This window comes from Mangifera indica, chromosome 2 (genome assembly GCF_011075055.1).
Source record: "Mangifera indica cultivar Alphonso chromosome 2, CATAS_Mindica_2.1, whole genome shotgun sequence".
Lineage (NCBI taxonomy): Eukaryota > Viridiplantae > Streptophyta > Magnoliopsida > Sapindales > Anacardiaceae > Mangifera > Mangifera indica.
This window is the reverse complement of record NC_058138.1, coordinates 1,418,197-1,435,655: the sequence shown is the minus strand read 5'-3', so window position 1 is coordinate 1,435,655 and position 17,459 is coordinate 1,418,197. Positions and strand designations below refer to the sequence as shown.

Genomic DNA, 17,459 nt, shown 5'->3' with positions numbered 1-17,459 from the left:
TCTATCTTACATATTCAGTATATATATATTTAGATAGAGACCATATACATGTTTTACATTTGGTATCAAAGCAATTTTATGCCTCTGTCTTGCTTTGATGTGTATTATATTCAAAATTTTTTGTTATCCCGAATTTCTTTAGAAAGAGAAAATTTTAGTTTATTGGAACCTGTGACCTTCCTCTGCTATGAAAAATAAAAGTTGTTAGGGTTCAGTTTTAATATATTATACATTTTGGCCTTAATAAAATATATTTTTATAGTATGTGATTGCCAAAATTATTATTATTATTTTTTTAATTGGATAATTTAAGTTTCATTTATCCAATTTTTAGTGTTTATTAAATAATTTAATATTGTTTATATGATTAATTTTATGCATAATTTTGGTTTAAATGAAATTATACTTTAAATAATTTCTTAAGGATTATATGCATAAAATTAGATGTCATGTGATTAGTCTAATTTTGATTGATCATAGAGTAGCCACAGTATATTTGATTATATCAAAGTTATACATTAAATATCCTATAATCACATTTAGTTATATGACATCAATTGTAATTAATCAATGTAAGTATGATAAATCTTATCCCACAGGAATTTTTATTATATTTATGTGATTAATTAGGATGAAATAACAAATTATTTTTCTTAATCTATCACAGGAATTAAGAAAAAGAATATAATTTAGTAGTTTCATCATATGGTTTATATGTTTGTATATAAATCTATTTAAATTAAAAACTTAGCCCACAGACAGTTTTTATGTTATGTGGTTTATATATTTATAGCATGTTTATACATTAGTAGAACATGATATTAATTTTGATAGCTTCAAATTTAGTGACTTAAGCATGTATCTTAATATTTATTTGCAATTCTTCAACCTATGAATTTCTCTGATAATATATATGATGTTTCTATTTTGAGTGGTGACAATTATAAAATTTGGAATGAGAGAATTCTTCTCCAATTAAGGTGTATGGACATTGATTATGCTATTAGAAAGGATGAACCACTTACAGCTATAGAAACTAGCACTCAAAATAAAATTGTCCTGTATGAGCGTTGGGAGCGATCTAATCGCTTGAGTATGATGTTTATCAGGACACGCATATATGCTAGTATTCGTGGTTCAATCCTTGAGTGTAATAATGTCAGACAATTACTGAAGGCTATTGAACAGTTTGAGTCTTCAGATAAAGCACTTGTCAGTACTCTAATAACAAAGTTTACATCAATGAAGCTCATTAGTGTTAAAGGTGTGCGTGAGCACATCATGCAAATGAGGGATATTGCGACTCAGCTTAAGGCTCTTGAGATTGAGATGTTTGAATCTTTCCTGATGCATTTCATTCTAAATTCTTTTCCACAACAATATGAACCTTTCAAAATCTCTTATAATACACATAAAGAAAAATGGTCAATCAATGAACTTTTGACCATGTGTGTACAAGAGGAAGGAAGGTTGTTGGTTGACATGAATGAAAGTGCACATATGGTTACACAAGGGAAGAAGAAGAAGAACCAAGCTAAGTATAAGAGAAAGGATAAAATATTCAATCAGCTTGAATTTAAGAAGGAATCCAAATGTTTTTTCTGTAAAAAGAAAGGACATGTGAAAAAAGATTGCATTAAGTTTAAAGTTTGGCTTGAAAAAAAAGGTAATCCAATCTCACTTGTATGTTATGAATCTAATATGGTTGATGTTTGTCATAACACTTGGTAGATTGATTTTGGTTCTACAATCCATATTTCAAATACCTTGCAGGGCTTTCTAAACCAAAGAAAGTCGATGGCCAGTGAACAGAGCATCTATTCGAGAAATAAGATGCATTCATATGTGGAAGCGGTCAGAACGTGCAGATTAGTTTTAGATTCTAATTTTGTTTTGGATTTAGAACGGACTTTTTATATTCCAAGTTTCTCTAGAAACTTGATTTCTGTTTCAAGACTTGTACCCTTTGCATTTTCCTTTACATTTAATGAAACTGCATTTAGTTTGATTTATAAATCTGCAGTTGTAGGAAATGGTACATTGTCTAATAGTTTGTTCTAAATTCATTTACAAAATAATGTTTCATTTAATTTGATGCATGTTCAAAGTAATGTTGGTATTAAAAGGAGTGTTATGAATGAAAATTTCTCTATGTTCTATGGGATTCATGTGTTTGTATTTTATAATCGAACTTGATAAATAGTGGATTTGACTAGAGGAATACCTTTATCTTGGATGTAAGATTTTTTTTATGAAATCCCAATCAAGTATATCGTGTTATTATTAATTTTGGCTTTTTGCTTTGATATCGGTTGAGTCAAAATATTTTGGGGTTCAAATTTATAAATCTATAACACATCCTAACTTCGTAAGAATCCTAAATTCTTTTTGCTTTTCTCTTTTTTTGGTTGTTAGTAATGGTGCTTAGTAAGTGGCAATCAATTCATTACAACCAATTCAAAGTCTTCGTTTCTTTCACTTTAGTCACCACATTATCCGTAAGAGCTTATCTAGGCATATCGTCACCCTTCCAACTCTACCCCACACCATAAATAGGGCCCTGACATGCGAAGGCAAAGCAATCCACACAGCAGGGCTCTACTTCACAAAGACCCAAAAAAATCCCAAATTTACCAAATTTGGATAAACATAAATAATAATTATGAAGTTATCTTATTATATTCAACATAGGTTTGACACAGGCGTTGTTGGCTCTAAATATTTCATATACTAATGAATTTATATTAAAAGTGTGTTTTATTTGGATAATATTTTATTATCAAAATTAAAAATAAATTATTTGAACGATTATTGATACCAAATTTTGATAGAAATAAATAATTATTATATTTTGTTAGAAATAATAAAAAAATACTAATATATTATTTTATTTAAATTTCTTTAGGTTTAAGTATTCAAAATTATTTTTTATATTACTTATTATATTAATTAAAAACAAAGTTATTTTTGTTCAAAAAATTAATAAATAAAAATATAATTATAATAAAATTAAAATTACCTTTTTTAATATTCTAATTTTTAATATCTAAGATAAATATAAGAGTACCACTTATATTACTTGTAACATAATTATTAATAATAAAAAATTATTAAAATCTTTTATTATTTATAACTTATAATAATATGAAAGCATTTGGTTTGAGTAACATTTTATAATCAAAATTAGAAGATTTCCTTCAAGATAGATTATTGAATATAAATTATTACTATATTTAATATAATTTGATAAAATGAATAAGTATAAATGATTATTATATTTGGTTAGACGTAATAAAATAATATTAGTATATTATCTTACGTAAATACCTTTGGGTTTAATTATTCTAAAATATTTTATATATAATCTATTATATTAATTCAAAAAGAGATTATTTTCACTTTAAAAAAGTTAATAAATAAAGATATAATTATAATAAAATCAAGAATACTATATTTTTTAATAATTAAGATGAAAATACTAATCAAATTACTTTTAATATTATCTGTCACATCACTATTGATAATAAAAGATTGTCCGAATCTTTTTATTATTAACTAATAAAATAAAATAATATAAATAATAAAAACTAAATTATCAGAATAATATTTATCCCTTTTAAACCAAACGCCTCTATAAGCAATAAAAAATATATTAACAAAACAATTTTTATTTACACTAACCAATCGCCTTATAAAGACACTGATAATTGGCATATCATCACGAGAGTATATAATTTTATTATTTATTTTATTTATAATTCAAAATAATTTAAAATATTAATACTTACCTTTTATTAAATAAACTATTATTGTGTTATAAAAAAAAAAAAAAAATTGAGTAATACTATATAAACTGCTAATAAATATAATGGTTAACATTTTATTTTATGATTCACAATTTTCGGTTACACTGAGATTCCAATTTTCCAAATTAGGATGGACAATAAGTCTGTTTCCATCTCTTTCGTCCCTGTGCTATCCGTCAGAGCATATCTAAGCATATCGTCACCCTCCCAACCCAAGCACTATAAAAAGGGTTCTGCGGTACACAGACAAAGCAATCCACACGATACAGCCCCTTGTCGCAAAAATATCTCAAACTCTTTTAACCTTTAACTTCAAACCCAGAAACTCACAGGAATCAATGGCTCCAGTGAAGAGAATCAAGCTTGGTTCACAAGGCCTGGAAGTTTCTGCTCAAGGCTTAGGCTGCATGGGGATGTCAGCCTTCTACGGCCCTCCCAAACCTGAGCCTGAAATGATCGCTTTGATCCACCACGCCATCAACAGTGGCATCACTTTTCTTGACACTTCTGATGTGTATGGACCTCACACCAACGAAATTCTTCTCGGAAAGGTTCAATATTTTTCTCTCTTCCCTTACTTTCTTGTGAGTTTTTTTGAGTTTCTTCTGGCTTGAATTGATCATACACCAACTGGGTGTGAATAATGAACAGAGAATTTTATAAAGTTTATGTTTTATTTTGTTCGAATCGCATGTTTATGCATGAATCCATGTGGTTTTAAAATGAAGTACAAAAAGGTGGATTTTGGGGAGATGTATACGATGATTTCATAATTTAGATGAGGTTCTTGATGAATTTTTAAGCCATATATAACAATTCTGGGGACGTTACAGAAATCTTAATTTGGTTCATGTTTTCATTGTGGTCTTGTATAGGGTTTAAAACTTAACTGTTATGTCCGTTGATGTGAATTTGGGCAGGCTTTGAAGGAAGGGATGAGAGAAAGAGTTGAATTGGCCACTAAATTTGGTATCATCTTTGCAGATGGCAAGATGGAAATACATGGCGATCCGGCTTATGTGAGGGCTGCCTGTGAGGCTAGCTTGAAGCGGCTAGATGTCGATTGTATTGATCTTTACTACCAACATAGGATTGACAGTAAAGTTCCCATCGAAGTCACGGTTTGCTCCTTGCAAGACCTTTCTTCTGCTTGTTGATTAGTGTTTTTAGTCTGAAATTCATGTGCACATTATGTAGCTGTTAAATCAATTTAACCTATCGAACGGCCTGCAGCTTTCAAGTTGCTTTCAAATTGATTGAATGAATGAGAGTAGTAACACAGACAGGGGGTTCTTCCCCTTTCTCGTGCTCTATATTGAAAATGTGTGGCATGCATCCGTGTCCTGTGTACCGGAGAATAGTAGTACTCTTTTTAGGCTAGTGTCAATACGGTAGAGATCTGGACTGCAGCAAAGAATACCTTTCATGTCTGTTTTTCAGTAAGACAACGGAGATATTTATATTGTTTAGGTTTTCACTCCTCGATTCAAGAGGGGCTCCGAGTCGTTACTGGTAGCATCTGAAATCACAGTGTAATTTTTGTCAGACTGTGAGCATCAGTGGTTGAATTAGGCTTAATTTTTTATGAAACTGTTGTTTGTTTACACTAACAGTCTGAGTTCCCTGCATTGCAATGCTCTGTATTTTTCATACATTTTGCTTTGTTCTTTGTATGGCTCACATCAGCTGAAAAAGCAAGCTTACACACTAATTTTTTGCTTCCTGTCTTCTGCATTTTCAAAGATTGGGGAACTCAAAAAACTAGTTGAAGAGGGCAAAATAAAGTATATAGGTCTATCTGAAGCATCTGCTTCAACAATTAGACGAGCTCATGCTATTCATCCAATAACAGCTGTGCAGTTGGAATGGTCCTTATGGTCGCGAGATGTGGAGGAAGAGATAGTTCCTACTTACAGGTAAGGCTTTAATGGGACTAGGTCAAACAAAAACGAGATAATAATAAATAAAAAATAAAAAAATAAATGATTTCTAATGCAATCCTGTGGATTTCTCAGGGAACTTGGCATTGGGATTGTTGCATATAGTCCTCTCGGACAAGGATTCTTTTCATCAGGGGCTAAGTTGCTTGAAAACATTTCGACAGATGATGTTAGACGGGTGGTTCGTAGACAACAATTCAATTTTTATTATTTGTATTGTATTCAACACATGTTGTAGCATGATCTAACTTTGTGCAGTGAAAACTTTATATTTCAACTTTTGCAGCATTTTCCAAGGTTGCAACCTGAAAATCTAGATCATAACAAAATGTTATTCGACCTTGTTAATGAAATGGCAGCGAAGAAAGGATGCACCACATCACAGCTTGCGCTAGCCTGGGTTCATCACCAAGGAGATGATGTATGTCCGATTCCTGGAACCACCAAGATCGGAAACTTCAACGAAAATATCAAAGCATTGTCTGTGAAACTAACTCCAGAAGAAATGACTGAACTTGAATTCATTGCTGCAGCAGATGCTGTAAAGGGCGATAGATATATCAGCGGTGTCACCACCTACAAGAACTCCGAAACTCCACCGCTATCTTCATGGAAAGCTTCTTAAAGGCCAAATCTCCACTTTCATCCACTTTCTGCAAGCCTACTAGTGTGATTTCACTTTATTTTGTTGTGAGGATAAGTGTGGTGAGAAATTTCTGTGTTTGGTGTGGACACTGTGCAATGTGTTTGTTGGAAATTAAATAAAGATGCAAGATCTCTTAATAGTGTTATGGTCAAGTCCCACTGGTTAGGTAGCTGGCTCAAGCTCGAGTCTTGCATAAACTCAATCGAGTCGAACTTATGTCAAGCAATATTTGGCTGGTTCACTCTATGGTCAACCCCATTTTTTGTTTTAGCCAAGAGGCCTCAAACATTCCAACTCTTTTTGGTTCATATATCATACCTCTCAAAATTTCTTGACTTGTAAGATGGCCGAAATAACCCCAAATGAAAATTATGGAATGGTTTTGAATTCTTGGTAGTTGTTCTTGCTAGGTCTGTATCTAATCCACACCAAACCCAAGCAAGATTTAATTTGAACTAGAGTTGAATCTAGAAAAAGTCAACTTAAAATCAAAGAGTGGAAACTCCATCTTGATTAAAAATCAATTTAATTTTATATTCAATCCAAACAAAATTAAATTAAACTCAACTCATTTGAAAAAAATATACTCGATAACTCAAGCTCAATTTATTCAATCATAACTCAAATTTAGGCTAAATCAACTTAGATCAAATTCTATCCTTGTTCTTGTATATTGATTAGATAGCTAGATATCAACTTTTTGAAGTGGAAGATTAGCTGCATGGCTTAGCCTCCATTAATGACAAACTCCATAACAATCAACTTCATTCAGTCTAAATCAAAAGAAATGTTACTCATTCCTAAATTAAAATTACTGAATTAGTACTCATTATTACAAATAGATTATTGTTAATGAAACGGCTCATAAGGTTAATATTACTCTTTTAGAACGATGCCTTGAGAACAACAAACTTTCTGAGATAAAATGATAAGATACAAATGGGATTACATAAGCAACAATTACTAGATTTCAACTGAACTCTGAATCATAAACATTTCAGGTTTCTGCTACTTAGATCTGATGGCATTCAAGATAGTAAGACTCTGTCTCACAATGTTAAGTGGCAGCAGAGAGTCACTTCATAAGCTGCTTTATATCAAAGCTTATTGAAGAAAATGAGAAAAAAAGTTTGAAAAATAAACTGGTAGCACAGAGTCACTTCATAAGCTGCTTCATTAACAGTGGCATCACATTTCTTGACACTTCTGATGTGTATGGACCTTACACCAACGAAAGTCTTCTGGGAAAGGTTCAATTTTTCTCTCTCTTTCTTTACTTTCTTGCGCGTTTTGCTGAGTTTCTTCAGGCTTGACTTGATCCTACATCAACCGGGTATGGATAATGCACAAAGAATTTATGAAGTCTACGTTTTAATTTTGATCCTAATTGCATATTTATCCATAAGTCCATCTAGTTTGAAAATGAAATACAAAAGGGAATATGATATGGTGATTTTTATGATGAATATGAGTTCTTAATTTAGATGGGGTTCTTTGTCTTCTGACACACCTGCATCTTGACATTTTACAAACTCAAGTGACTTGGGATGTTCATTTATACAAAAACCCACTATAGTACTTTTTCGATGTGGTATATGTATATTTTTTATGAATTTTTAAGCTATATATATTACAATTTTGTGGAAGTTAGTGAAATCTTAATTTGAATTGTGTTTCACTGTGGCCTCGTATAGAATTTAAAACTTAATTGGTTTGCCCTTTGATGTGAGTTTAGGCAGGCTTTGAAGGGAGGGATGAGAGAGAGTTGAATTGGCCATCAAATTTGGCGCCCGCTTTCAGGATGGCAAGCTAGAAATTCGGGGCGATCCAGCTTACGTAAGGGCTGCCTGTGAGGGGAGGGGAGCTTGCATAGGCTAGGTATTGATTGTATTGATCTTTATTACATTCATCGGATTGACACTCAAGTCCCCATTGAAGTCACGGTTTGCCCCTTCTAATTAACTCTTAATTACCTTGCTTGTTGATTAGTATTATCTATCATGTTTACACAAACATTCGGATATGGTCCTGCCAAAATACACTGCAAATTATTATTTGTTTTAGGGACATTGTACATTATAATTTACTTGTAAGTTCTATAACTCAAAACGCATCATGACAATTAATTTAAGACATACCCAATATCTGATTCTTGGATCCTTTCTTGTGTGCTTTGAAAGATGGGGGAACTTAAAAAGCTAGTTGAGGAGGGTAAGGTAAAGTACATAGGTCTCTCTGAAGCATGTGCTTCAACAATTAGAAAAGTTCATGCTGTTCATCCTATAACAGTTGTGCAACTAGAATGGTCCTTATGGCCACAAGATGCAGAGAAAGAGATAATTCCTACTTGCAGGTAAGGCAATACTCTTGCATTAATAGGGGCTAATGAATTGCATACAATCCAATACAAATTAAGTAGATGGATTCTTATTTCTTGGGGAACTTGGCGTTGGCATTGTTCCATACAGTCCTCTAGGACAAGGATTCCTTTAATCGGGGCCTAAGTTGCTTGAAAACATTTCAAAAGATGACTTTAGACAGGTTTGTAACCATCAATTCAATTCTTAGTATCTGGAATGCACTATATATCGCTACTATCACTATTGGAAATAAATATCATCTTGAACAAGTTGATCTTCAGTTGGAGTTTCATTTCAACAGCTCCATTCTTTTGTCTATTAGGTGATAGCTTGAGCTAGCAACGAGTCGTGCCAAAACTATCCATGTCATGCCAAGGCCTGGGGCACAACAAACAATATGTAGGTTGTGCCTCTGTGGAGTTTTTGGCAAGTCAACCCACTTAAAATATATATATTTTTTTTAATTTTAGTTTATTTTTTGAGTTTTTTTGTGAAGCCTTGACACGGCTTACTTCATTTGCAAGCCTTGGCGCATGCCAAAATTTGTGGGTCTAACTAGCCTATGAGCCATAACGATCTACTACTACTTATAGGTGACCCTGCATCCACCAATAACATTATTCACCCTAATAATATTATTGTTTACCCTGTCAACAATCCTTTGATAACATTGTACATAAATTCTAGCTAAACATTATCAATTCAATTCAAACTTGAGTCATAACCAGCTCAACTTGAATCCACCACTAGCTATGTGCAACCTAATGCTTGAACCCTTAAATAATTGAAGTTAAATCGAAGTTATTTGCAAAAGTTGATCAATCAACTTTTATAACCCCAAATTTTGCAGAACTTACCCAGGTTGCAACCTGAAAATCTTGAGCACAACAAGAAGTTGTTTGAGCGTGTTAATGAAAAGGCAGAAAAGAAAGGATGTACCACATCACAGCTTGATTTAGCCTGGGCTCATCACGAGGGAGATGATGTTTGTCCGATTCCTGGAACCACAAAGATTGGCAACTTTAATCATAATATTAAAGCGTTGTCTGTGAAATTGACTCCTGAAGAAATGGCTGAACTTGAATCCATTGCTTCGGCGGATGCGGTAAAGGGTGACAGAGATATGTATAGCTTTGTCACTTGCAACCAAGGATTACAAAACCGGACCGCACCGGCCAGTCGAACCGGCCAAACCGTAAACCCGACCGCTATCTTCACGGAAAGCTTCTTAGAGCCATGGACTTACACAGTCCTTTCTGCACTTTTATTTTGTTGTGAGGAAGTGTATTTGTATTTTAAATTACTATGATTGATATGAAAAAAGGAAGAGAAATGTGATGCTATTGTTTCAAACTAAACAAGGGAAGATCAATGCAAGTTATAATAATAGTTTTGGTGATCTCTCATTGATGTTGTGGTTGAGTTCTCAATGGTTAACAGTAAATATTTTTGCACGTTGGTTACTCCTAAATTATTTTCAACTTTGTAACAATGGAAGTTTGGGGGGCTTGAGTTCGAATTAAATCTATAAAGTTTGGTTGAAATTAGAGTTCAAGCTCATCCGAGTTAATATCATCGATGAATTGTCAACGAAATGAATGATATTATCAAACAGATTATTAGTGTCATATAAAAATAAACAATGTCATTGAATAGACATACAAATCGATTTTGATTGGGACAATTAAATTAGAATTCTGTCTTAGGATTAGCTTATTTCAATCAAATGATAGATTTAAACCAAGTCAACTTGGATCAGATTACTTTTAATTGAAGTCACAATCTTAGTGGTATAATCACTACTTAAATAATGTATTTAAAATAAAAATGATATTATATACAGTTATAATGAATACTGATTTATGTATCAATGATGATATATCATATGATAAAATGTTAATTTATATATCATAAGTCAAAGCTAATAAAAATAGGGAAAAGGATTATTTCTCACCCAATTTTTACCTGAAATTCAAAAACATACCAGTGGCAGTTAAAAAACTCAAACTCTCACCTATAACCCAACTTCTGTTAATTTTTTCTGTTAAAAGTAAAGGTAAAATGATCATTTTATTGTTTATATTAAAAAGATATATAATTTTATCTCATTCCTTCTAAAAGTTTGAAAATTAACTTTCACCCCATACATCAACTTTGAAAAGTTATCATTTCCCCTCTAGAGTTTGGAATTTCTAATGTTTTTTCTCTAGCAATCGGAGCTGACTTTCACCACCCATCATTCGTCGACAACCGAAGAAGAAGGAAACGCAACCACCCATCTTTAGTTTGATGCTTGGATGGCCACCCATTTATCACAATCGGACGACACTTAGACAATGTTGTGTGATTCATCGATTTCACTCACAACGCTCGATTTAATAATGATGATGACAGGATGATGTCAAACGACTATGAGAGATGTTGGAACGATGACAATAGACACTTGGACAACGCTAAGGAGACGAATTGAGCAAAAGAAAGGGAGACAACATTGCGTGACTCGTCGATGTGCCTCTTTGTCGCACCACTTACCGTTGACGCAAGAGAAAGAGGAGACTGGAGAGGATGTCGGAAGCTAAAGTTGAAGAGTGGGGGTAAAAATACTATTTTTGAAAGTTCTGGAGGTGGCTACAGTTTGAAAAATATAGAAATCCTTGGTTTGGGGGTGAAATGTTATTTTTAGAGTTTAAAAACTTTAGGCAAGAACGAAATTATTAGTATTTAAAACTTGAACGAGAAAATATAACAAACTTTATATCTTTTTAATATAAATAATAAAATAACTATTTTATCTTTATTTTTAATAAAGAATGATAAGATAAATTGAGTCATGAGTGAGAGTTCGATTTTTCCCATAAAAATATGATGTCTACCAAAAATCCAAAACCAATGGCATCACAAAAGATTGTTTAAGTTAAACCTTCCTACGTACCAACAAAACTTTATGATGCCATCATATATCTCACTCTCAAGTGCTCCATACATTTATAGCTTAATAAACATATACCACTATTAATAGGTCAAAAAACTATTTCCACCCAAAACTTAGTATGTTGTCTAATTTATACCAATTAATCTTAAAAAATTTAAATACCCATACTACTAGTCTAGTCTATTTTCATTCGTGGTAAAAAAAGGCTTTTTCAGTATTAAAAATAAATAAATAAATAAATAAATATATATATATATATATATATATATATATATATATATATATATAAATAAAAATATATATTATAATGTGTTTGTTCAAACATGTTGGGCCCAGTAATAAATGGTGGGATAAAAAAGTTAATTTCAATTCACAAATTAATAGATGACACTTGTCTTAACAAATTTAATGTTGACCAAATGCATTTGATGCTTGACCATCACCACCCCGCAAGTATTCGTTTTAATCTGGTGATCGCCTCGGCAGTAAAGTCGACGTCTTTTCCCGTCGACCACAGGAACGGAATCTACCTAATGCTGACGGCATCGGACGTTACAATGCAAGATTTTTGCGGAGCCGTTTGCGGGTTCTGTTACTTCACGTTTCGTCGATGGTGTGCTACACTTTGCCGTACACCTGGATCTGCAACTCCGCGACGCAATGCCCGGTGTTGGGCTACATGGGTGGAGGTGGGCTGCAGTCATTGAAGCCGCTGAACGGTGACGTGGGTGTGGACGGGATGATAAGCATAATAGCCCACGAGCTCGTTGAGCTGTCGACGAATCAACTGGTACATGCTTGGTACGCTGGAGAGCATCTGACGACTCCGACGGAGATAGAAGGAAGGACTTTCAATATGAATGGGTGGAGAGGCAGGAAGTTTTTGGTTCAGTGGATTTGAAGTCTTGTGTTGAAGGCTTGTGCTGGTCCTAATGCTCTCGATTAGGATCTGGAAACTTAAAAATTGAATCTTGATTTTTAGAGGTTTTTCTTTTTTTATTTTAATTTGTATGGCATATTAGTACACCTAGATTCATATAAAAGGACATTTTTACAGTGTTTATTTTCATAATCTATCCATATTTATAATAGAACGGGAATTTTCTCTCCGAGCTCTAAAAAAATAACCGAAAATAAGTAAATTTTGTCTAGGTTTAATAAAATTAGAAAAATATTAGAATTTAAGAAATATTTTGATTTAAATATTTATTATACTTATAAAATTCTAATTAATTTAATACAATAGTATAAATCTGATAATTATATCTCAGGATTGATCTATTTAATTAATATATACGAAATTCTCAATTTAAAAAAACTATGGTCTTGTACAGGGAACTTTCAAATTTATAAAGTTCTAGTGAAGGATACCTTTGAAGTTTGAGTAGAGGAAAAGTGAAAGATTCCACTACTAATTTTAATTAATAATTAAAATTATATTAATTTATAAATAATTTTTTATTATATTAAAAAGGTAAATTAAACTAACCAAAATTACTGAAAGAACTAAACAATGGAATGAGGGGGCGTTTGGTTTCAGTATTTAAAGATTATTTTGACAATCTATCTTTTATTCTCTTGTTTGGTTTGTCAGTAATAAAATATTACAGTAATCTTCTATTACCAATACTGACGTGACAGATAATATAGGTGGTAATTTGATTACCACTTTTATCTTAGGTATTTAAAGTTACCAAGGTAATCTTGATTTTATTATAATTATATTATTATTTATTAATTTTTTGAGACAAAAATAAATTTATTTTTAATTAATATGATAAATAATATACAAAAATATTTAAAAATAATTATATTCAAGGATATTTAAATAAAATAATTTACTAATAATCTTTTATTATCTTTAATCAAACACAATAATTATTTATATCTATAAAATTTTATCAAATATAATAATCAATTATATCTATTAATCTTTTAAGTAATTTATTTTTAAGATAATATTTCTAATTTTATAATAAAATATTATCATTTTCTCTGTCAAATCTCATAAGTGTAGCGCGCTCTAATTTTGTGACGTTCGTGTTCTGATTTGTCTCATGTCTATCAGAAGTCATATGTACGCTACAATAGATAATTTGAGTTCATAAGTCACACTCACTTTGTTTGATTAGACTAACCAGTAAACAGGATCCTAACCATTGGATTTACTCGAGTGTCTAATTTCGCTACTCTTGAAATTCACCTATGGAGTTTGCACTTCCTAAATTCAGATACCAGTCACCTCTATACACCCTAACTTCGTATGAATCCTATTTTCTTTTTGCTTTTCTCTTTCTTTTTCGTGGTTAGTAATGGTGTTTAGTAAGTGGCAATCAATTCATGCCAACCAACTCAAAGTCTTTGTTTCTTCCACTTTAGTCACCACATTATCCGTAAGAGCTTATCTAAGCATATCGTCACCCTCCCAACTCTCTCCAAGACGATAAATAGGGCCCTGACATGCGATGGCAAAACGATCCACACAGCAGAGCTCCGCTTCACAAAAACCAAAAAAAATCCCGAACTCATTTGCACTTTAGCATCAAAATCCAACCCAGAAACTCACAGGAATCAATGGCGACAGTGAAGAGAATTAAGGTTGGCTCACAAGGCTTGGAAGTTTCTGCTCAAGGCTTAGGCTGCATGGGGATGTCAGCCTTCTACGGCCCTCCAAAACCTGAGCCTGAAATGATCGCTTTGATTCACCACGCCATCAGCAGTGGAATCACATTTCTTGACACTTCTGATGTGTATGGACCTCACACCAACGAAATTCTTCTGGGAAAGGTTCAATTTTTCTCTCTCCTTCTTTACTTTCTTGTGCGTTTTCCTGAATTTCTTCAGGCTTGACTTGATCATACACCAACTGGATATGGATAATGCACGGAGAATTTATGAAGTTTATGCTTTTATTTTGGTCTAATCGCGTATTTATCCATGAATCCATGTGGTTTGAAAAGAAAGTACAAAAGGGTAGATGATATGGTGATTTTTATGATGAATTCTTAATTTAGATGAGCTTCTTTGTCTTTGGACACACATCTTGACAGTTCAAAATCTCAAGTGATTCGGGATGCCCATTTATACCAATCATCTCTTTTGTACTTTGTCCATGAAGAATTTGTATATTTTTGATGAATTTTTAAGGCATATATATTACAATTCTGGGGAGCTCAGCGAAAGCTTAATTTGGTTTATGTTTCCACTGTGGCCTTGTATAGAATTTAAAAATTAATTGATTTGTCCTTTGATGTGAATTTGGGCAGGCTTTGAAGGGAGGTATGAGAGAAAGAGTTGAATTGGCCACAAAATTTGGTATCATCTATACAGATGGCAAGATGGAAATACGAGGTGATCCGGCTTATGTGAGGGCTGCCTGTGAGGCGAGCTTGAAGTGGCTAGATGTTGATTGTATTGATCTTTACTATCAGCATCGAATTGACAATAAAGTTCCCATTGAAGTCACGGTTTGTCCCTTGCAAAATTTTTACTCTGTAGTGTTGTTAGACCGAAATTCATGTTTAGATTGTTATATGTGCACATTATGATGCTGTTATATCAATTCAACCAATTGAACAGCCAGCAGCTAACAGTGGTTACCTTTTAGTTTTTTACAAATTGATTGAATGAATGAATGAGAGTAGTGACACTGAAAGGGGGTTCTTCCTCTCTCTTGTTTTATATTGAAATTTATGGCACATACCCAAGCCTTGTATCTGTTTAGGCGAGTGTCAATATGGTAGAGATCTGCCCTGCAGTGAAGAATGCCTTTTATGTCTGTTTTGTTAGTAAGACAAGGGAGATGATATAATAATTACAACTGAAACTGTCATTAGGAGTAAACTATCCATTCCAAGGGCACTCAGAGTGTGGTTTTTGTTGGACTGTGGGCATCAATCCGTGTCAAATTTGGTCGTATTTTTTAATGACACTAGCTGTTTGTTTTCATCAACAGTCTGAGTGCCCTGCACAACAATGCTTTGCCTTTTCCCTACATTTTGATTTGTTCCTTATATGGATCACATCTTCTAAAGAAGCTTAATAGCTTATACACTAATTTTTTGCTTCTATTTCTTCAGTGTGTTCAAAGATCAGGGAACTCAAAAAACTAGTTGAAGAGGGCAAAATAAAGTATATAGGTCTATCTGAAGCATCTGCTTCAACGATAAGATGAGCTCATGCTGTTCACCCGATAACAGTTGTGCAGTTGGAATGGTCCTTATGGTCGCGAGATGTGGAGGAAGAGATAGTTCCTACTTGCAGGTAAAGCATTAATGGGGCAAATTATTTGCTGAAAGTTTAAAAGAAAAAAAAAAGATATGAAAAATTACCATATGATTTCTAATGCACTCTTGCTGATTTATCAGAGAACTTGGGATTGGGATTGTTGCGTATAGCCCTCTCGGACGAGGATTCTTTTCATCAGGGCCTAAATTGCTTGAAAACATCTCGAAAGATGACAATAGATGAATTGTAAATAACAACTCAGTTTTACATTAAACACACAGCACCACAGTTTGTGCACGGCCGGGTTAATGAAATTTTGTATTTCAACTTTTGCAGAATTATCCCAGGTTACAGCCCGAGAATCTGGATCATAATAAAATATTATTCGAGCGTGTTAATGAAATGGCAGCGAAGAAAGGGTGCACCACATCACAGCTTGCGCTAGCCTGGGTTCATCACCAGGGAGATGATGTTTGTCCGATTCCTGGAACCACGAAGATTGAGAACTTTAATCAGAATATCATAGCGTTGTCTGTGAAACTAACTCCAGAAGAAATGGCTGAACTTGAATCCATTGCTGCAGCAGATGCTGTAAAGGGTGACCGATATATGAGTGGCTTCGCTACCTACAAGAACTCGGAAACTCCACCGCTATCTTCATGGAAAGCTTTTTAAAGCCATGGACTTATCCACTTTCTGCACTTTGTCCGTTAAATTACTATGTTTAATATGAAGAAAAAGAAAAGGTTGAATGGGATGTTATTGTTTCAAACTAAACAAAGGAGGATTGATGCGAACTTTAAGAATTGTTTTGGTGATCTCTCAATCATGTTTTGGTTGACTTCTCCATGGGTAACACCATTCAATTATTACTTTAAAATACACTTGATTACATCAAATATGTTATAGGGAAAGAATCTCTTACGTAAATAACGTATATCCTACTATATTTTACATCGGTTCAAAATAGAACGTTGTAGACTCTAAATATTACATAAACTTACAAATTTATATTAAAAAAGTGTTTGGTTTAAATATTATTTTATTGTCAAAATTAAAATATTATGTTAAAAATATATTATTTAAACGATTAATGATACCAAATTTTGATAGGTATAAATAATTATTGTATTTTGTTAGAGGTAATAAAAAAATATTAACATATTATTTTATTATATTGATTGAAAATGAAACTATTTTTATCATAAAAAATTAATAAATAAAAATATAATTATAATAAAATCGAAATTACTATAGTAATTTTTTAACTTATAATACCTAAGATAAACATAATAATAAAATTACTACTTATATTATTTATTACATATATATTGGTGGTAGAAGATTATTAAAATCTTTTAATAACTATAAACCATAGTAATATAAGTAATAAAAAATAAATTGAGTAATTTAATTATGAGATTATGTAATTTAATTAATTATTTTATCTTCAATTCAAAATAATTTAATCATATAATAATACGTTAATTTGTTAATACTTATCTATTATTAAATGAAGTATTATTATTTTATACAATAAATTTTGAA

At 32.3% G+C, this 17,459-nt stretch overlaps 1 protein-coding gene and 2 pseudogenes across 2 annotated transcripts; all 3 read left to right on the top strand.

The window, feature by feature from the left end:
* Window positions 1–4,047: 4,047 nt before the first annotated feature.
* On the top strand, window positions 4,048–6,529 carry LOC123208315 (probable aldo-keto reductase 5). Of its 2 annotated transcripts, none has more exons than XM_044625751.1 (5): window positions 4,048–4,357; window positions 4,727–4,927; window positions 5,550–5,722; window positions 5,822–5,927; window positions 6,033–6,529. In XM_044625751.1, exons 1-5 carry the CDS (start codon window positions 4,145–4,147, stop codon window positions 6,369–6,371), a joined length of 1,032 nt encoding a protein of 343 aa, XP_044481686.1. In that variant the 5' UTR covers window positions 4,048–4,144; the 3' UTR covers window positions 6,372–6,529. The 2 variants fall into 2 exon arrangements, with proteins under 2 accessions (XP_044481686.1, XP_044481685.1); XM_044625750.1 differs by having other exon boundaries at window positions 4,048–4,390.
* Window positions 6,530–7,413: 884 nt separating this feature from the next.
* Window positions 7,414–12,407, top strand: LOC123200521 (annotated as a pseudogene).
* A 1,568-nt stretch (window positions 12,408–13,975) lies between these two features.
* On the top strand, window positions 13,976–16,668 carry LOC123208314 (annotated as a pseudogene).
* Window positions 16,669–17,459: the final 791 nt, after the last annotated feature.